Here is a 16649-nt window from a genome sequence, read left to right on the forward strand (position 1 = left end):
ATCTACTCATGCATCATAAGAACCTCTTGTGACGACCTCGCTAAGCCCAACCCAAGCTCCCAATAAAGCCAATTGCTTTCTGACCAGCAAAGTTGGTGGTTTCTCAATCACTCCTGGTAAGGAACTCCCTATCTATTATGTACAGCACTGTAAGCACTGTGGATCCTTGACATGACGAGCCTCGCTACACCATATACCTCCATTTACTCAAACGAACTTGTTGTTCCGCCATCTTTTACAGATCTAGATACAAAGTGACATCTACATACATAACTTGCTAGGTAACAGGTTTCCTAGTATAAACAGACGCCACTCTGGTTCGTTATAGCGAGGTCTGATAGTACCTCGTGTAGGATAACAATTCCTAATCGGCTAGACCCCGAAGTTGTGCGTTTCCTCTCAATCCCCGTCTCCCACTCAGGCAAAGTAGATAAGCGGGCCTACTTAAGTAAGTACGGAGTTGACAACCCCAACTCCGATAAGAAGATTGCTCCAACTCTCAACTGTCTCTTCCCCACACAGCCCGAAAATCGCACAAACAGACAGAAAACCAAAACCTCCCAATTCAATCACAATGAACAGTTCATTTACAAACTAAAGAAGACAATCTATACAAAATCTATACAACCCATTCATAAAACCAAGGCCTCACTCCCTTTTTGTATCCCCAAAGCCGTACAGTACAGTACAGTACAGTACAGTACATATACTCAAATATTCATACCCTCAAGGCATGACATGACGTAACAACCCAAAACAATGAACCATCAAACACACCTACACAAAAAACACCACCAACACCACCAACACCACGACAAGATCCACCCCTCAATCAATCAAGATTCACCCTCCTCCCTCCCTCCGCCTCGCCCCCCTCGTAGTCCGCCGAGCCTTCGGCTCGCCAGCCCAATAATTCTTCACCCGCCGCAACTGCGGCGCGCGGGGCTGCATCCCCACCCCCAAAACATCATCATCATCATCGTCATCCTCATCTTCACCCACGGGAAGAACATTCTCACCACTGTCAACAACAACAACATCATTATCAGCGTAATCCTTGAGATCCTGCGCCAGCACAATCCCCTGGCGTTGGAGGTGATGGCGACGACGATGGGAATGAGGAGGAGCTCGTTCCTCCTTCGCTTCCTTCTCTTCCTCCTCTCGCCCACTATTCGGCCGCCGACGCAGGCGCAGTCGCGGCGGCGTGGGGGGGTCGGCGTCGTACTCCTCGTCGACGGTCGTGCCCAGCACGCGGTCCACCACCCCCCAGGGCCCGAAGTTGCCCGTGCCCAGGCTGTGGAGGTGCGCTTCCATGTTGCGCGCCATGCCGCCGATGAAGAACCCCGTCGGCATCGCGGAGTATCCGCTGTAGGCGAAATTCTCCTCCAGGGAGACGATGGCCAGGTAGACCAGGTAGGTGACCAGGTGCAGGCGGCCCAGGGCGACGGGGAGGATGGTGGGGAGCCAGCGGCCGACCAGGTAGGCGAGTGGGTGGTCGTAGTGTGCGGTGAGCGGGTAGGGGGCACGCAGGGCGTGGTACCAGGCGGCGTGGAGGCGGGCGAGGGGGTTCTTGGTGTGCAGGATCCAGCGGTGGATGATGTAGCTGAGCATCTAATGTCGCGGCGTTTGCGAGTTAGTGAACGGGTAAACAAAGAAGAAACAGAAGAGAAAAAAAAAAAAGAGACAGAGGGATGAGATGGAACAACTCCGACTCACCTCTCGTAAAATCAATCCCCAAAAGATCTCCCAGGCCAGAGACCACGGGAGCGGAAGCTTCAGCGTCACTCGCACAAGGCTCACCTTGCGAAAGCGGCTGGCAAGGGTATGTTCAATGACACCTTGGACGGCGACACCCAGGGCCAAATTGAAGAGCGCCCACACGGCGACTTTGAGGTCCTTGCGCCGGATCCTGCCCCGTTTATTGCCGTTGGGCAGTCCGTATTCGCCCTGGGCCTTGAGGAGCACGGCGGCCGAGGGCGTCAGGATGTCGAACAGGAAGAACAGGAGCGAGGGAAGAGCATAGCACAGCACCCGCACGGTGGCAGTGCCCACCAGCTCAACGCGGAGAGCCGTATGCGACAGCACCAGGGTCGCCCAAGTTATGTAAAAGAAAATAAAATTGACGCTGGTGCCGCAGAAAGCCCACACAGGGGCGATGAGGAGAGAGAAAATCGGAAGCGCCAACAATGGGTTCATTGTTGTAACAGGTCAAGTTGACCGACGTATCAGTAGCAGCGATAAATCGGATAAATGGGCAATGTTTATTATACCAATAAATATATATTTCCGTATAGCAACGGCGATGCGAACCTTTTTCGTCACGCGCGATGTTGCAGCTATAGCCTGAACCAACAACACCCACAGAGACGGCGATACTCGAGCGAAGACTATATAGCCATCCCGATTTGCGACTTGAAAGAAGCTGGTTGTGACTGGGATGGTTGGATGTTGGATAACGCGACTCGACCAAAAATCCCCCCCCACGGTGGATAAGCCGCGGGTGCTTGGCTCCGATTGATTCGGTGCAGCCCGCCTTCGCTTTGTCCGCTCACCCCAAGCCACCAATTCTATCTTCCTTGTCTTCAACCTCATCAAAGCAACGAAACAAGCGCACCAAAGAATCTCGAACTATCATCCTTGGTTTCAATGAAGGTTGCGCGCTCAACTCCGACTCTCTGTAGCTATTTATGTGAAGACACAAGCAAGGAATGGGTCGGATAATGAAGCATGGGATTAAGACTACGGCTATATGTACATGTTCTTTAGGAATGAAGATGATAATGGCTGCAAGAATGGGGAACGCAGCTCCGGGTATCTAGGACATAGACCAGGCAACAAGGACTCAAAGCAGGGCAAACAGCACGACACTTCAATTGCCATCAGGGTTGGTAGGAAGACCGTTCTTCACTCCCCACTTCCAGGCCTTCCGTCGGAGGTCGAAAATCACTCCAGGGAAGACCAAATTACTGAGCCAACCTGTCAATGTGTCTTTGATGATGGAATTCCGTGGGCTGGGTCCAAGAGCCGACCCTTTCATGAGGTCGCCCACGAACATCGTCGTAATCAAGTATTCGTCTCGCTCAAGGGCACTAATCGCGATGCTTGCAACCTCCTGAGGGGACTGTGGCTTGTCGGCCTCCTCCAGCTGCTTAGTCAAAGCTGGTTTGAGTTTCTGTTCGTTGTCGAAGCCTGGGCTCAAGATCCCCATGGGGAAGACCGTGTGAATCTTGACATCTGCAGCTGGAGCCTCGCAGCGTGCCTTGGAGGTACGAGAACCATTGTAGATCTCAATCTCCTGGCAGAGAGTGTCGGACAAAGAGCGAATAGCTGCCTTGGCTGGGGAGTAGGGAGCGTAGCCCGCAATAGGCACGAAGGCGAGCGTGGAGCAGGTGAAGATGAGGTGTCTGGTTGGAATTGGAGCTTGCCGACTCGGGCTGATAGGGGTAAGCCACCGCTGCAGAGTGGCATGGGCCGTGTTGGCTGCAGTCCAGTACACGGTATCCATCTGGTCCCGTAGCGACTTGATGGATGTCTCGGTGAAGAACCCAGGATGGCAGTATCCGGCGCAGCACCAGACGATATCAGGCTCTTGTCCATCGTTCCATTCGGTGACCTCGGCCATGATACGTTGGCACTCTGCAGGGTCGGTCAAGTCCGCACTGATGTAGTGGAACCTTTGCCGCTCAACATTGTCCGCCACTCGCTATGATAACCATGAGCATTGAACCTTAGCAAGAATAGCAGGATGACTCACTTTCATGGTCTCAAGCGCAGCCTGAAGTTTGGAAGCAGTTCGTGCCACAATCACGACGTTGGCCCCCATTTCAGCCATCTGGCAAGCAACTGCCTTACCCATGCCCTCGGAGCCGCCAGTGATCACTGCGGTCTACATAACAACAAATGAATCAGTGCACTGCTTGGAAGTAATCAAATCATGAAACAAGACATACCCTGCCCTCGACAACGAAATGATTACGAGATCCGAAGCCGAGCATCTTGCTGACGGTATAGAGAAGGATTCCGCAGAGAATGGTCGAAACTCCCAATATAGTTGGGGAAGAATCGTAATGGATGAAGGATAGAAGTTGATGCATGGGGGGGGGGAAGAGAAAGAAAGAAATTAAGAACAGTTGAAGTTTGAGAGATAAGAGTCCACAAAGGGAGGTTCCTCCTATCCTTGTCAAGAGCGACCTGCTCCTGCTACTTTCAAATGTTGTTGACTGTTGAATCTTTTGATTTCAACTGGAAGGAACAACTGCGGCCTCGGTAGACCTTCCCGTCACACCCGGAATCAAACGGTGCAAACCGCCCTCCACCCTGCTCTCTTTTCCGGGCTAGCGTCACTCGGGCGGTGAGCGTCCCTCCCAAAATTTTATCGCAAAAGTTTATCGAAACCGGAGCGGAGGGTATAGCTTCACATACACAATCCCTATACTACATCTTACCAACGCCTATCATGGGTAAGAAAAGAAAGGCCGGTGGTCGCCCTGCGGCCCCCAAGCAAGTCAACTTTGGGCCCTCTAAATTTGACATCGAGGAGAGATTCGACGATTCCGAGGATGAGTTCCAAACCGGTCGCGATCAGATTCTGTTGGAGGAAGCACCAGAGGCAAAGCGTCGTCGCAAGGTAGCTGAAGATGGTAGGCCGACTCCAGTCAGCTCTCATTATACTTATGGTACTGGTTCTGACCGAATGTGATTACAGAGGCTATGCTGCAGCCATCGGACGAGGAGATCATGGGCTATGATTCAGCGGACGAAGACGAGGACGACGAGGACGACTACCAGGAGGACGGATACGACGATGATGAAATGGACGATATGTCATCGAAATCCAAGAAGCGTGTGGGTAGTCAGGGAGCCGATTCCGAGGACGAGGAAGAAGGCCTTGCCGCCTGGGGCTCTTCGAAGAAGGACTTCTACAATGCCGACCAAATCGAAACGGAAGCCGATGCGCTCGAAGAAGAAGAGGAGGCCAAGAGACTCCAACAGAAGCACTTGCAAAGCATGAACGAGGAGGATTTCGGCTTCGACGAGACGGAATGGGCCGAATCCGGAAAGGCGGACGATGCGGAGGACGACGGTGGAGAAGTGACGGAAGTCCTCCCACAAGTTGAGATCACAGAGGATATGAGCACTGATGAGAAGCTGAAGATTCTCAAGTCGAGATACCCCGAATTTGAGCCGTTGTCGAAACACTTTTTGGAACTCCAACCCACTCTCCAGGAGCTCAAGAAAGCCGTCGAGACCTTCAACGCCGAGGATGACTCCGAGGACGCCCCCGACTATGCGCCCGTCGCCGTCGTCAAGTTCCGTGCCCTCTCCGCCTACCTCGGTACCATCAGCCTATACTTCATGCTCCTGACCTCCGCCAAGGACGCGTCTGGCAAGCCCGTCCCCCTCTCCCCCGCCGAGCTCCGCGCACACCCTGTGATGGCCACTCTCGTCAAGTTCAGGAAACTCTGGGAGTCTGTCAAGGACCTCCGCGAGCCCGAATCCGAACCCTCCGACATCTCCGAAGACGAGCTTGAGGAAGACGAACTCTCGGATGTTTCTGAGGTCGAGATGCCGACGAAGAAGGAGCAGAAGGACAAGAAGCAGAAGAAGAAGACCAAGGCACAACTGGCAGCCGAAGCCCGCCAGGCGGAAGCGGAAGCCCGGAGAGCGAAGAGACTGGAGGAGACCGAAGCCAATCTGGCCGATCTCTCCAAGCTGGTCACTGCGCCCAGCAAGAAACGCGCTGCTCAGAAGATCAAGACGGTGGCCAAGGATGAAGACGACTCGGACTTCGGTGATGAGGATGCCCTCACTGCCAAGGAAGCCGAGGAGAAGGCCAAGCAGAAGCGCTCTCTCCGCTTCTACACCTCCCAGCTTGCGCAGAAGGCCAACAAGCGTAGCGCAGCCGGTCGCGATGCTGGTGGTGATGCAGACTTGCCTTACCGTGAGCGCCTGCGGGATCGCCAGGCTCGCCTCAACGCCGAGGCCGAGAGGCGTGGTAAGCAGGCACTCAAGGAGTCCGAGCAGCTTGGTGGTGATAGTGAAGAGGAGGATAACCGGGTGGCCAAGCAACTCCGCGGTGACGAGTCCGACAGTGATGATTACTACGACATGGTTGCAGCGCGCTCCAAACAACGGAAGGACGACAAGAAGGCGCGCGCAGAGGCTCACGCCGCCGCTGCACGTGAAGGCGGCGAGGTGCACTTCCAGGAGGAGGTTGGGCCCGATGGCAAGCGTGCCATCACCTACCAGATCGAAAAGAACAAGGGTCTTGCTCCCAAGCGCAGCAAGGACTCTCGCAACCCGCGTGTCAAGAAGAGGAAGAAGTTCGAGGAGAAGAAGAAGAAGCTGGGTAGCATGCGCCAGGTATACAAGGGCGGTGAAGGCCGCGGTGGATATGGTGGTGAACTTACGGGTATCAAGAAGAACTTGGTCAAGAGTGTCAAGCTCTAGTCTCGTTTCTTCATTCGATGGATATATACCACTGCTGCTTTTCACCGGCGTTTTCTGTGTGCTAAAAAGGAGGGTTTTTCTTACTTGTACATAAATAATCCATTTGATGATATCAAACATTGTGTGTGCACTATGTCTTCACCGTCCGCCTTCACTATGCTGTCAGTAGTAAGTAGTTGACTAAGGAAGGATACGTTGTTGATTGTATAGTCAAGACTATCAATCTTGCACTTCACCTACGAACCGTCAACCACTTTCATAAGCACATCCTTGACATCATTCGACTCATCATACTCCGAGAGATCCAGGGCGAGGAACTTCCTCGCGAGCGTATCCTATGATTCTCTGAGCCTCTGTCTCCTGATATAAAAGCAAGCAAAATCACACATACCGCTTGTTCCAGGACACGCATCTCCTCAGCCGAGAGCGTAGCGCACGCCGCGATCAAGTTCTCACCACGCGCCGAGAGGGCCGCAATTTCGGTCGCCCGGTCCACAACAGCCTGGCTGATACCGTTCATCGCAGCACAGCTTCATCGAATCACATCAGCATGAATTCCGGAATATGATCTCGCAATGTGGGGATGCATACACTGTTCCGAAGCTCTTATCACTTCGTCCGGGTCGGAAGCTGGTTGATAAAAGAAAAACCAGTATATCAGCATGCATATCCACGTATTCATGACTAAGAAAGCCGAAAAGAGGCTCACTTGTAGAGGTAGGTGATCTGGTCTTCGGTCTTGTGTGATGAGTCGGATACTTGGACCTCCATGTGTCCTAATTGTAGCTGGGGTCTGGGTCTTAGGAAGCCGTTCTCGAGGATTTCGTGGAAGTGCGTGGCAGCGATGACTTTTGGTGAGTTTTCGAGATCAAGCAGGTGTGTGAGGATACCGCAGGCTAGACCAATACCATCTATTCACGCCTAGATTATCAGTTTTCTATGTCCAGCCCGATGTAGGACTTTTGGTTGAAGAGAACTGACCGTTTTCGCTTGTGCCTGTGCCGAATTCGTCAATGATTAGCAAGCTGCGGTCAGTGAGTTGCTTCAGATCGAAGGAGATTTGTTGCAGGTCGCGCATGAAAGTGCTTTGAATCTATCTCTCGCGCAGGATAGTCAGTGGGAATCCATATTAGTTTTTTCATGCAGTGGATAGGCTGGTTTGCACCTGTGAGACGCTATCTTGAGTACTTGATTTGACTATGATCTTGTCGGTTATCCCAAGCTCTGCGCTGTCTGCTGGTACGAAGCTGATCAACCATCTTAGCATTTCGCTGAATGGTCTGTCTCAAGAGGATAAGATCTTTGCAAACCTTCCGATCTGCGCAAGGTAGGCAATCAGAGCAACCTACAGACTTAGTATCAGCTGCTCGTTTGCAAGAAGGGATCGAACGTACTTGTTTCATGTACACACTCTTTCCTGAATAGTTCGGTCCTGTCAAGAGAAGCATGCTTGGGCCATGCTCTTCATTCATCCTATCGGGGTTGTCTTGGCATGTCTGACTCGATGAAATGGCTAGGCAATCTGATGGGTTTCCACCCACCAAATAGGTGTCGTTGGGCACGTAAGAGGAAACCGTCAACTCCTGCAAGATGTGCCTTCTGCGATGTTAGACCCTTTATATGAATCACAAGTGGCTTACTTACCGACCACCTCTGATCTTGATGATGTTTTCCGGCACCATTCTAGGGCAGACGAGCTTATAGAAACTTGCTGCTTGAGCCATTGCAAGGAGGCTATGAGCTTAGTGACACGTCAAGCCCGTACAGCGGGGACAAGAGATACCTATCAAGCTGGCCACATATGTCAGACGCCTCGAGCAGATATCTTTCATACCGGAGCAATCTCTGCGCGAGATCGTACACTATCTCGATCTCCTTTTCTGGTAAGAACTCAAGAGCGTTAGAACCCACGTTGTGAGCAAGTATAAAAACGAAGCGCGCCGTACCGCATATGAGGCCATATATATCGCCTAGTTTCTCATCCAATTCTCTCATTCTAAAGTCTTTGAAGTAGGCCCGGTTCTCTGTGAAGAACATGAGATCCCATTCCTCTTCTGGACCCCTGTAAGCGGCATCACCCGCCTGGTTCAATGGTATCGCGATGTTGAAGCCGAGCTGGGGGAAATAGATAACATTCACATCGATGTCATAGAACTCGGGAATCTCCCCAGCAATCTCTATGGCGGTTTTTTTGAGCAAGCTGTTGAGCCCATCATAATTGTCTTTCATTCGGTCGAGTGCTCGGTCGATCCCCGGCTTTACGACCGTTCTTCCTTGTTCCTCCGAGCTATCTATGTCGACCTTCGAAGCATTAGCCAAGGCTAACAAGAGAATGTGCACGACTTACAATTTCCTGAATCATTCTTCCCACCCTGTATAGCTGAGCTGCTTCGAAGACACGAATAGCCTAAGCCTTATTAGCAGAGGTGCCATTGAGCCGAATATCCGACTGACCCGCTGATGTAGGGCTAATCCATCAGCACCAGCACTTTCTCTCAAGGCATCATATATGTCGATGCCATAGAAAGCAAACTGTCTCGAGTAAGCATTGATATGAAAAATGAGCACTGCGCTTTATGACATACGGCCAGCAAAGAAGCCCAAACTGTCGTTTTGAAACCCATGACTTTTCCACTACCTGTCTCGATGCCCTTGCGCAGGTTCACCATGACATAGCGCAAGTTCTTGATGTGCTTGAAACTCTTGGTCAATTTCTCCAGAGAGTTGTAGTTGTCGGCTCTTAGGTAAACGCCAATCAGGGCGTGTCGTTCCTGGATGACATCGACATCTACACTAGGACGAAGAAACATTTGCTTCAGTCGATTCTTGCCCTGGGGTGTACGCGCGAAGCGCTGAAACAGACCATAGACCGATAGACCCTCTTTGGAGAAATTGGACTTTCTGCCTTGGTTCACGATGCTAGGATGGGATTCTGACTCCATGATCTGCAGCGATGAGAGAGTCCTCTTGTTAACGAACCTTTACTGCCATTAGATCCTGAGCCCAGAACACAAGCCAGGTCCCATCACTCACATCATTCCCAGCAAGCTGAACATCTCCACAGATGTCACCTGATAGGTCTCCGAAGCTTGATCGGTGGCTACAGAGGCAGAGGCTCTTCGCCGCTGCAAGTGCATGAGGAGAGCGCCCGCGCAGCCGATAGTCACCGTGTTTTCCACCTCGATCGAGCTCGATATGTGCAGCAGCTTGCCTTCCTGCAGGGTGAAGTCCAGGCTCTCGGAATCTATCTGTTCACTGTCAGCGAACCCATTGTGTGGCACGAGGAACCGTATCCGTTGCTCGTGCTTCGAGGATATCCCCAGAGCCACCAGCTTATTCTTTGCGTTCTCGTAGCCGAATTCCTGCGATGGGCGGATGTCTAGCTGGAATGGGAGTAAAGACCCGCTCTCTGCACAGTGAAGCTTTATTAGACCTCTGAGGGATTGATCTGTACTCCTAACATACCGCTGTCTGGATCGATCATTTGTCTATCTTGGAGGGCGTTGTGGTCCACTCGAGGTGAGAGCAGAAGCATCGTAGGACTGGTCTGAAAAATCACTGATATATTGTCAGCCTGCTAAACTCGTCAAAAGGACAATACCTACAGCTGTCGATGTCTTCGGAGTCTGAGTGTCGTAAGTCTCCCAGCAAGTAGAGCTTCTCTTCTCGAACAGAGTAGTAGGAGCATCCCACAGTTCCAGATTCCCGACTATCGATGGCTACGATGACTTGATCTAATTCATCGTCGGCTGCTTGCAAGGACAGATCACTATCAAGAAGATTCTGTCGTGCTTGTGTTGCTTCGTGTGGAGATTGTGGACTGGGCTGCAGGATGCTGGGTTGGCGCACACGCTGTGAGGAGCCATGCGTTGCCAGCCTGGCGTTGTTGGTAGAGCCCTGGGGAGATACAGACTCATAGATAGTGCGCCTTCTTTTCACGGAAGATCTCATCATCGTGCCGAAGTCGAGGTTGAGGTAATCCGGATTGGGTACGTTTGCAGGAGTCTTGGCCCATGGAGTAGTAGCGCGAAGCCATCGCACAAATAGCTTCAGCCTAAGGCATCCAACTACAACAACTATGGTACTGAGATTTTCTTAAATTAATTGCAGCGCATTTACATTCAATTCATGTTATATGGTACATTGATGCTATAATACATTATAGAGGAGACATGAGAAATATCAATCGGCAAGTCAGATATCCAGCCAACCTTGCGCCAAAAACCGTACATCATGATCAACATGAGTTAAGAGATAATCATTGCTTAAGCATTTTCAGCTTTTGCTTCAGGGGCAGCCTCCGCAGTAATGGCTAGCCCATTCTTTTCTTCATTGAAAGAAACGCGGGCAGTCTGGCCAGCCGTGACCTCGCCACGGATGATCTTATCGGCCAGCCTGTTGCCAATTTCCTTGGCAATGAGACGATTAAGAGGACGAGCACCATACTTGGGGTCATAACCCTTCTCACATAGCCAGTCCTTAATCTCGTCGTCGACCATGAGAACCATACGTCGATCATCAAGTCTCGATTGGAGCTCCTTGATTCTGATGTCGACAATGTCTCTCAAAGCTTCGCGGGACAGTCTCTTGAAAATGATGAACTCGTCAATACGGTTGAGGAACTCTGGTGGGTAAGCAGACTGCACAACATCCATGACCGATTTCTTAACCTCGGGAGAAAGCTCTGCGCTTCCTGTATCCTTGGAAGAGTACGACGGGTCGGCTCCCACCAGGATTTCGGCACCAAGGTTCGAAGTAAGAACAATGAGGGTGTTCCTGAAGTCAACCTTGTGGCCTTGAGCATCCGTCAAGAAGCCCTCATCGAGAACCTGCAACAAAAGAGCGGAAATGTCACGGTGGGCCTTTTCGAACTCATCAAAGAGCAGCACTGCGTACGGCTTGCGTCGGACAGCTTCCGTCAGCTGGCCGGCATCGTCGTAGCCCACATAACCAGCAGGAGAGCCGATCAAGCGACTGATAGTATGCTTCTCTTGGAACTCGCTCATATCGAACCGTACAACGGCGGTTTCGGTCGAGAACAGGAATTCGGCCATCTTCTTGCAGAGCTCGGTCTTTCCAACGCCGGTGGGTCCAAGGAACATGAACGAGGCTAGAGGGCGATTCTCCCCGCTAAGGCCGGCTCGCTGCATGCGAACTGCATTAGCGACTGCAGAAAGCGCCTCGTCCTGGCCACGCACTGACTGACGTAGCGTGTCCTCCATGCGGATGAGTTTCTCGACTTCACCAGCCATGAGCTTGTTAACGGGGATACCAGTTGTCCGCGAAACGACATTTCCAATGTCGTCGGCAGTGACTGAGTCGTGGATGAGGCTAGACGAAGTGCCGGCTGTTGCTTCATCTCCTTCTTTGGGTAGTTTGGCTTCAAGACTGGGGATAGTGGCATATCTCAGTTCACCAGCTTTGGCGAAATTTCCCTCTCTTTGGGCCTGCTCCAACTCGAACCGTGCTCGCTCTAGCTCTTCTTTGACACGTTTAAGCTCTTCGATTTCAGCTTTCTCCTTCTCCCAGATCTTAGTCAGCCTTTCCGCTTCCTCCTGCTTGGCTTTCAGATCTTCCTGTAGCTTCTCGCGCCTTTCACGGCTGCTGACGTCGGTTTCTTTGCGAAGAGATTCCAACTCAATCTGAATGGTGGTAATGTCGCGATCCAATTCTCTGATCACATCCGGCTTCGATTCCTGCTGCAGTCGCAAGGCCGAAGCTGCTTCATCCACCAAGTCGATGGCCTTGTCTGGCAGGAAACGATCGGTAATGTAGCGGTTGCTGTACGTTGCGGCGGCCACTAATGCGCCGTCGGTGATCCGTACACCATGGTGGACTTCATACTTGTTCTTGATACCGCGTAGAATGGAGATTGTTGCAGCGACCGATGGCTCGCCGACTTGGATCGGCTGGAAACGTCTGGCAAGGGCCACATCTTTCTCGATCAATCGGTATTCGTTTAATGTGGTGGCTCCGCAGCACTGGAGCTCTCCTCTCGACAGTGCTGGCTTCAGAAGGTTGCTGGCATCGATACTGCCTTCGGCCTTACCAAGTCCCAACAGAGTGTGCAACTCATCGATGAAGAGAATCACGCCGCCTTGCGCCTCCTCGACCTCCTTCAGGACGGATTTCAAACGTTCCTCGAAATCACCTCTGAATTTGGCACCTGCGATGAGGGAACCCAGATCCAAGGAGATTACACGCTTGTCCTTGATACTTTCGGGGACATCTCCTTGAACAATGCGCTGGGCCAAACCTTCCAAGACCGCGGTTTTACCAGTGCCTGCAGCTCCGATGAGGACAGGGTTGTTTTTTGTCCGCCTGGAGAGGACCTGGATGGTGCGATGAATTTCAGCATCTCGTCCAATGACGGGGTCGAGTTTGCCCGCTTTGGCTTTAGCAGTAAGATCTACACCAAATTGTTCCAATGCCGACTTCTCGGGTTCGCCACCGAGGTTCATCCGATGCGTGCCTCCTGGGGGATGAGGCCGGCCATTGGCATAGTTGCGCGAGGGTATTATCGAGCGAGGATTGTGAAGACTGGTGGTGCTTGATAAGGTTGGTAATAGTCTAGTGCGACGTAATAAAGCTTGGGACGGTTGAAGGATCCGGTTCGATGACGATAGAGTCGAGGGTCGGAGCAACCGACCTCGGGATAGCTGCAGTCTTGCCGACATGGTCGAGATCAGACCGTGTAGAGGATTTAAGCTCAAGACAAGCTTCAATCTGTGTGTTTCGACTGTAGAATATGGTCTATATGTTGGATTTCGCGATCAGTCACAAAGGGTGCATCACCACGACTATATAGCCGGTTGCCCCCCAACGTCGCGAGTGTTCTCGAAGGCTCCACCTGGGTGAGGAAGTGAGTGACGGTGAGTGGCGGAAGCTCCCCGAACTGGACCAGCCTTTTCCAGACTTTGGAAGGGCGCTTTGCGGGCTTTCTTCCAAGCTCTTCGAATCCGTCTACCGTCAAGATCACGTGTAGCCCCAAAAGGAGGGGCGCTGTGGGCGTCGCCCGAAAAATTTCGACCTCTCAGGCAGGGCCCTGGAGGGTGGAAGGTGGAAAGGTGGAAAATTGAAAAAAAATTACTTCAGAACACCTTTCCCCTCCTTCTCCTCCTCCTCCTCCTATTTATTCCCTCCTTCTCCCCTCCCCCTCCTTTTTTTCTTCTTCCTACACCACACTCTTCACATACACATACCTTCACAATGGGTTTCACTGACTTCGTTTCCGACGCCGGCCTCACCCGTATGTCATTCCCTACGTCTTTTTCTTCCTTTCTGTCCCTTTCTGTCTCTAGCAGTCACTAATTGTGCCCCTCAGTCGCCAACAACTACCTGGCTTCCCGGAGCTACATTGTTGGGTAAGGCACTCTTGATGATGTTTACCCCTCTTTCCCCTTCTTGTTCAAGGCTTTTTTCCTTGTTTGTATGATGAAAACAAATTGGTCCGTGTTTATGAGGCGGCTTAAGACCCCGCTGCAAGATTACACAACAATGCGAGCAATCGCGCTTCTGATTACTTGGAAAACCTTTTCATTTTGTTGCATTCTCTCCCTGAATTGACTTTTCAACCCATCGACACCTTGTTGTACCATGATGATGGACTTTGGCTAACTCCATTCAAGCGATGCTCCCTCCCAGGCCGATGTCGTGACCTTCAAGGCTTTCTCCGGTGCTCCTGACGCCGAGAAGTACCCCCACGTTGCCCGCTGGTACAAGCACATCGCCTCCTACGAGGCTGAGTTCTCCACTCTCCCCGGTGATGCCTCCAAGGAGTACACCACCTACGGCCCTGAGGCCACCGAGCTCCCCACCAACCCCAAGGACAAGCCCGCTGCTGAGGATGACGACATGGACCTCTTCGGCTCCGATGAGGATGAGGAGGAGGACGCCGAGGCCGTCAAGGAGCGTGAGGCTCGTCTTGCTGAGTACAAGAAGAAGAAGGAGGCCAAGGGCCCCAAGCCCGCTGCCAAGTCTATCGTGACCCTGGACGTCAAGCCCTGGGGTATGTTCTACCATTATTTGACCACCAAAAATGCAGCTACTAACCAGTAACAGATGATGAGACCGACATCCAGCAGATGGAGGCTAACGTCCGTGCCATTGAGATGGACGGTCTCGTCTGGGGTGCTTCCAAGTTCGTTCCCGTTGGTTTCGGTATCAAGAAGCTCCAGATCAACCTTGTCGTTGAGGACGAGAAGGTCTCTCTGGATGAGCTCCAGCAGCAGATCGAGGAGGACGAGGACCACGTCCAGTCCACCGATGTTGTAAGTTTTATCACTTTCAGCCCTACTCACCTCGCGTCAGTACTAACTTGCTACCCTACAGGCTGCCATGCAGAAGCTGTAAATGATTCTTGATGAACTGAACCCTATGGTGTGACGATGGATTATTTGATGTTATTCCACGGGAATTTACTGTCATGACCTTGAATAAATAAATAAAAGCCGCCTCGATTGGCGTGACGAATAATAAAAAAATCACAAAATTATACCCAATTCACTTTTGTCTCTTGCATGATTAGTAGCGCGTAGTCATTGCCCCTCAGTTTAGCCCCTCATCAGCCAACACCGGTAGACAGCTGCAAGCTAGCTGCGAAGCCGAGCCAATGCGTACTAGGTAGCGAGCAAGCAAAAGGTCAATGCTGCCCAATCTCGTGGGGCCGTTATCAATTCAGACATGTGCAGCCACCGTACGGAGTAGTAGCCCATCGCAACTTGGAAGAGCCCGCGGGCGCTCGGCTTGCTTGCAGTCCAGGTCATTCCGGTCCACCGTACCAACCACCTCCGCAGGTCCGATACCGATACACCAGAGCAATTAGAAGCTACTACCTTATTGACTATATTGCACTCAGTTGACCTCCTCTTGCAATTTATCAATCCGGGACAACAAGCTCCCACCCATCCTCCCAATCCACCAGCAGAATGGGATTCTTCTCCCGCCTCCTCACCCTATTCGGGTTGGTCTTGCTTGCCCATGCGTAAGTCCAGCATCATGCATACAACCCACCACGATCCTATACCCTCGTCTTCACAGACAACACCTTCAGAAACCCCCTCCCCTCCCCATATCTTCCCCTAAACACCATACCCAAAGCTAATACCCCCCGGAAACACAGAGGCTACTCCGCCCACGAACACACCCTCCTCACCAGCAGCACCAGCAGCTCCCGCCTCAACCCGCTCCACTCTACCACCACCACCACCACAACAACCACGCACCTCCCGCCGGACATCATCATCGAAGCCCTGGTGTCCTTGATCGTCGTCTCCGTGGGCCTCGTCCTGGGCACCGAGAAACTCAAACCCATCAGCTGGAGCGAATGGGCGGGCCAGATCGAGCGCGAGGGGAAAGGGCGCCATCCGTATCGGCGGTTGGAGGAGCGGTATGGGTTCTGGGATGTCAGGGTATGTGCTTTTTTCCTTGTGTGTTCAGGGGGAGGGGGGATTGTCTGCGGAGGCTTTGGGTGAGGGCTTTGGGTGAGGATTGGGAGTATCTGGCAATGGCTAATGATGATTGTTGGGTGTATAGGCGAAGAGAAAGGAGTTTGCGGATTGGATCCGGGGCACGGACTTGGGGGAGGCGGTTGAGGCAGTTGAGAAGAAATGATGCCCTGTCTCTGGGTTGTTGTGGGGTGGATGGGATTGGGCTGGGCTTGTGGGGGAGGTTGTGTTCCCTCGGGATCAAGCAAAAGGCATGGTCTGGGTAGGTAGATTAGGGAAGAGGGTTATTGTATATTATGGTTTCTTGCCTAGGAATAATCGAGGGTCGTGTGGTTGGTTTGCCGGTTTCTTGGTGTTCGATGGGCTGGTTATTCTATACGGGGCTACTGTGCTGTCCCTAGGCTTGGTTTGATGGAGTTGAGGCTGGACTGGTGAGCTGGGATGGGTTTGTTTCTTCTCTTCTCTGCTGGGCAGTTAGCTGAGAACTTCAAGGCTTCTTGACTTACTACCCCGGGCAGAGGAGAGGCGTGCGAGCACTTTACTTTGTATATGTCTACGTGCTCCCCCCGGCGCCAGTCGACGCCTAGATTCATCCTATAAGCGCCTCAAGCCTGCCTCAAACCGAATACGCACTCCCTCGATTCTTCCAGAAGTCCAAACGAACCAGCCATGTTCGACTCAAATTTCCATCTCACGGACATGCTCAAACACCGTGTGGTTTCATCAGTACGAACCCAATTCTGTGTTTCAGTC

At 52.1% G+C, this 16649-nt stretch overlaps 7 protein-coding genes across 7 annotated transcripts; 3 read left to right on the forward strand and 4 right to left on the reverse strand.

Moving 5' to 3' along the window:
• Positions 1 to 843: 843 nt before the first annotated feature.
• BO95DRAFT_408684 (sterol desaturase family protein) lies at positions 844 to 2439 on the reverse strand (the record flags this gene model as incomplete). The annotated part of the gene is made up of 2 exons (XM_025584113.1): positions 1717 to 2439; positions 844 to 1611 (listed from the first exon to the last, which is right to left on the reverse strand). Exons 1-2 carry the CDS (start codon positions 2194 to 2196, stop codon positions 844 to 846), a joined length of 1248 nt encoding a protein of 415 aa, XP_025444741.1. The 5' UTR covers positions 2197 to 2439.
• A 271-nt stretch (positions 2440 to 2710) lies between these two features.
• Positions 2711 to 4224, reverse strand: ksrA (3-dehydrosphinganine reductase). Its single transcript, XM_025585988.1, has 3 exons — positions 3951 to 4224; positions 3755 to 3886; positions 2711 to 3703 (listed from the first exon to the last, which is right to left on the reverse strand). Exons 1-3 carry the CDS (start codon positions 4092 to 4094, stop codon positions 2870 to 2872), a joined length of 1110 nt encoding a protein of 369 aa, XP_025444742.1. The 5' UTR covers positions 4095 to 4224; the 3' UTR covers positions 2711 to 2869.
• A 194-nt stretch (positions 4225 to 4418) lies between these two features.
• Positions 4419 to 6523, forward strand: BO95DRAFT_440548 (something about silencing 10 family protein). The gene is made up of 2 exons (XM_025585989.1): positions 4419 to 4640; positions 4706 to 6523. The coding sequence occupies exons 1-2, from the start codon at positions 4457 to 4459 to the stop codon at positions 6448 to 6450; spliced, it is 1929 nt and encodes a 642-aa protein (XP_025444743.1). The 5' UTR covers positions 4419 to 4456; the 3' UTR covers positions 6451 to 6523.
• A 50-nt stretch (positions 6524 to 6573) lies between these two features.
• Positions 6574 to 10425, reverse strand: BO95DRAFT_471858 (MutS family protein MSH5). Its single transcript, XM_025589617.1, has 18 exons — positions 10300 to 10425; positions 10056 to 10219; positions 9916 to 10008; positions 9484 to 9859; positions 9036 to 9429; positions 8905 to 8982; positions 8798 to 8857; positions 8397 to 8751; positions 8234 to 8330; positions 8095 to 8184; positions 7845 to 8046; positions 7761 to 7795; positions 7616 to 7697; positions 7432 to 7543; positions 7160 to 7361; positions 7042 to 7080; positions 6842 to 6980; positions 6574 to 6785 (listed from the first exon to the last, which is right to left on the reverse strand). The coding sequence occupies exons 1-18, from the start codon at positions 10365 to 10367 to the stop codon at positions 6687 to 6689; spliced, it is 2685 nt and encodes an 894-aa protein (XP_025444744.1). The 5' UTR covers positions 10368 to 10425; the 3' UTR covers positions 6574 to 6686.
• Positions 10426 to 10590: 165 nt separating this feature from the next.
• Positions 10591 to 13579, reverse strand: hsp78 (chaperone ATPase HSP78). Its single transcript, XM_025590134.1, has one exon. The coding sequence runs from the start codon at positions 13125 to 13127 to the stop codon at positions 10716 to 10718; it is 2412 nt and encodes an 803-aa protein (XP_025444745.1). The 5' UTR covers positions 13128 to 13579; the 3' UTR covers positions 10591 to 10715.
• Positions 13580 to 13607: 28 nt separating this feature from the next.
• BO95DRAFT_480311 (translation elongation factor 1 subunit beta) lies at positions 13608 to 14802 on the forward strand (the record flags this gene model as incomplete). Its single annotated transcript, XM_025590135.1, has 5 exons — positions 13608 to 13699; positions 13775 to 13814; positions 14079 to 14458; positions 14512 to 14720; positions 14782 to 14802. Exons 1-5 carry the CDS (start codon positions 13660 to 13662, stop codon positions 14800 to 14802), a joined length of 690 nt encoding a protein of 229 aa, XP_025444746.1. The 5' UTR covers positions 13608 to 13659.
• A 422-nt stretch (positions 14803 to 15224) lies between these two features.
• On the forward strand, positions 15225 to 16098 carry BO95DRAFT_440553 (membrane magnesium transporter family protein). Its single transcript, XM_025585990.1, has 3 exons — positions 15225 to 15433; positions 15572 to 15860; positions 15985 to 16098. Exons 1-3 carry the CDS (start codon positions 15378 to 15380, stop codon positions 16060 to 16062), a joined length of 423 nt encoding a protein of 140 aa, XP_025444747.1. The 5' UTR covers positions 15225 to 15377; the 3' UTR covers positions 16063 to 16098.
• Positions 16099 to 16649: the final 551 nt, after the last annotated feature.

Source organism: Aspergillus brunneoviolaceus (assembly GCF_003184695.1).
Source record: "Aspergillus brunneoviolaceus CBS 621.78 unplaced genomic scaffold BO95scaffold_16, whole genome shotgun sequence".
Taxonomy (NCBI): Eukaryota; Fungi; Ascomycota; class Eurotiomycetes; order Eurotiales; family Aspergillaceae; genus Aspergillus; species Aspergillus brunneoviolaceus.

Excerpts from the sequence above, each read along its gene's own strand:
- ksrA (XM_025585988.1), bottom strand. The coding sequence starts at position 4,094 with ATGCATCAACTTCTATCCTTCATCCATTACGATTCTTCCCCAACTATA. Across the intron at positions 3,887-3,950 it reads ATTTCGTTGTCGAGGGCAGG|ACCGCAGTGATCACTGGCGG; the intron begins GTATGTCTTGTT and ends GTTGTTATGTAG. Across the intron at positions 3,704-3,754 it reads CTGCGCTTGAGACCATGAAA|CGAGTGGCGGACAATGTTGA; the intron begins GTGAGTCATCCT and ends TGGTTATCATAG.
- BO95DRAFT_440548 (XM_025585989.1), top strand. The coding sequence starts at position 4,457 with ATGGGTAAGAAAAGAAAGGCCGGTGGTCGCCCTGCGGCCCCCAAGCAA. Across the intron at positions 4,641-4,705 it reads TCGCAAGGTAGCTGAAGATG|AGGCTATGCTGCAGCCATCG; the intron begins GTAGGCCGACTC and ends ATGTGATTACAG.
- BO95DRAFT_471858 (XM_025589617.1), bottom strand. The coding sequence starts at position 10,367 with ATGAGTCTGTATCTCCCCAGGGCTCTACCAACAACGCCAGGCTGGCAA. Across the intron at positions 8,983-9,035 it reads TTTGGGCTTCTTTGCTGGCC|TTTGCTTTCTATGGCATCGA; the intron begins GTATGTCATAAA and ends TACTCGAGACAG. Across the intron at positions 8,858-8,904 it reads GATTAGCCCTACATCAGCGG|GCTATTCGTGTCTTCGAAGC; the intron begins GTCAGTCGGATA and ends AATAAGGCTTAG.
- hsp78 (XM_025590134.1), bottom strand. The coding sequence starts at position 13,127 with ATGTCGGCAAGACTGCAGCTATCCCGAGGTCGGTTGCTCCGACCCTCG.
- BO95DRAFT_440553 (XM_025585990.1), top strand. The coding sequence starts at position 15,378 with ATGGGATTCTTCTCCCGCCTCCTCACCCTATTCGGGTTGGTCTTGCTT. Across the intron at positions 15,434-15,571 it reads TTGGTCTTGCTTGCCCATGC|AGGCTACTCCGCCCACGAAC; the intron begins GTAAGTCCAGCA and ends CCGGAAACACAG. Across the intron at positions 15,861-15,984 it reads ATGGGTTCTGGGATGTCAGG|GCGAAGAGAAAGGAGTTTGC; the intron begins GTATGTGCTTTT and ends TTGGGTGTATAG.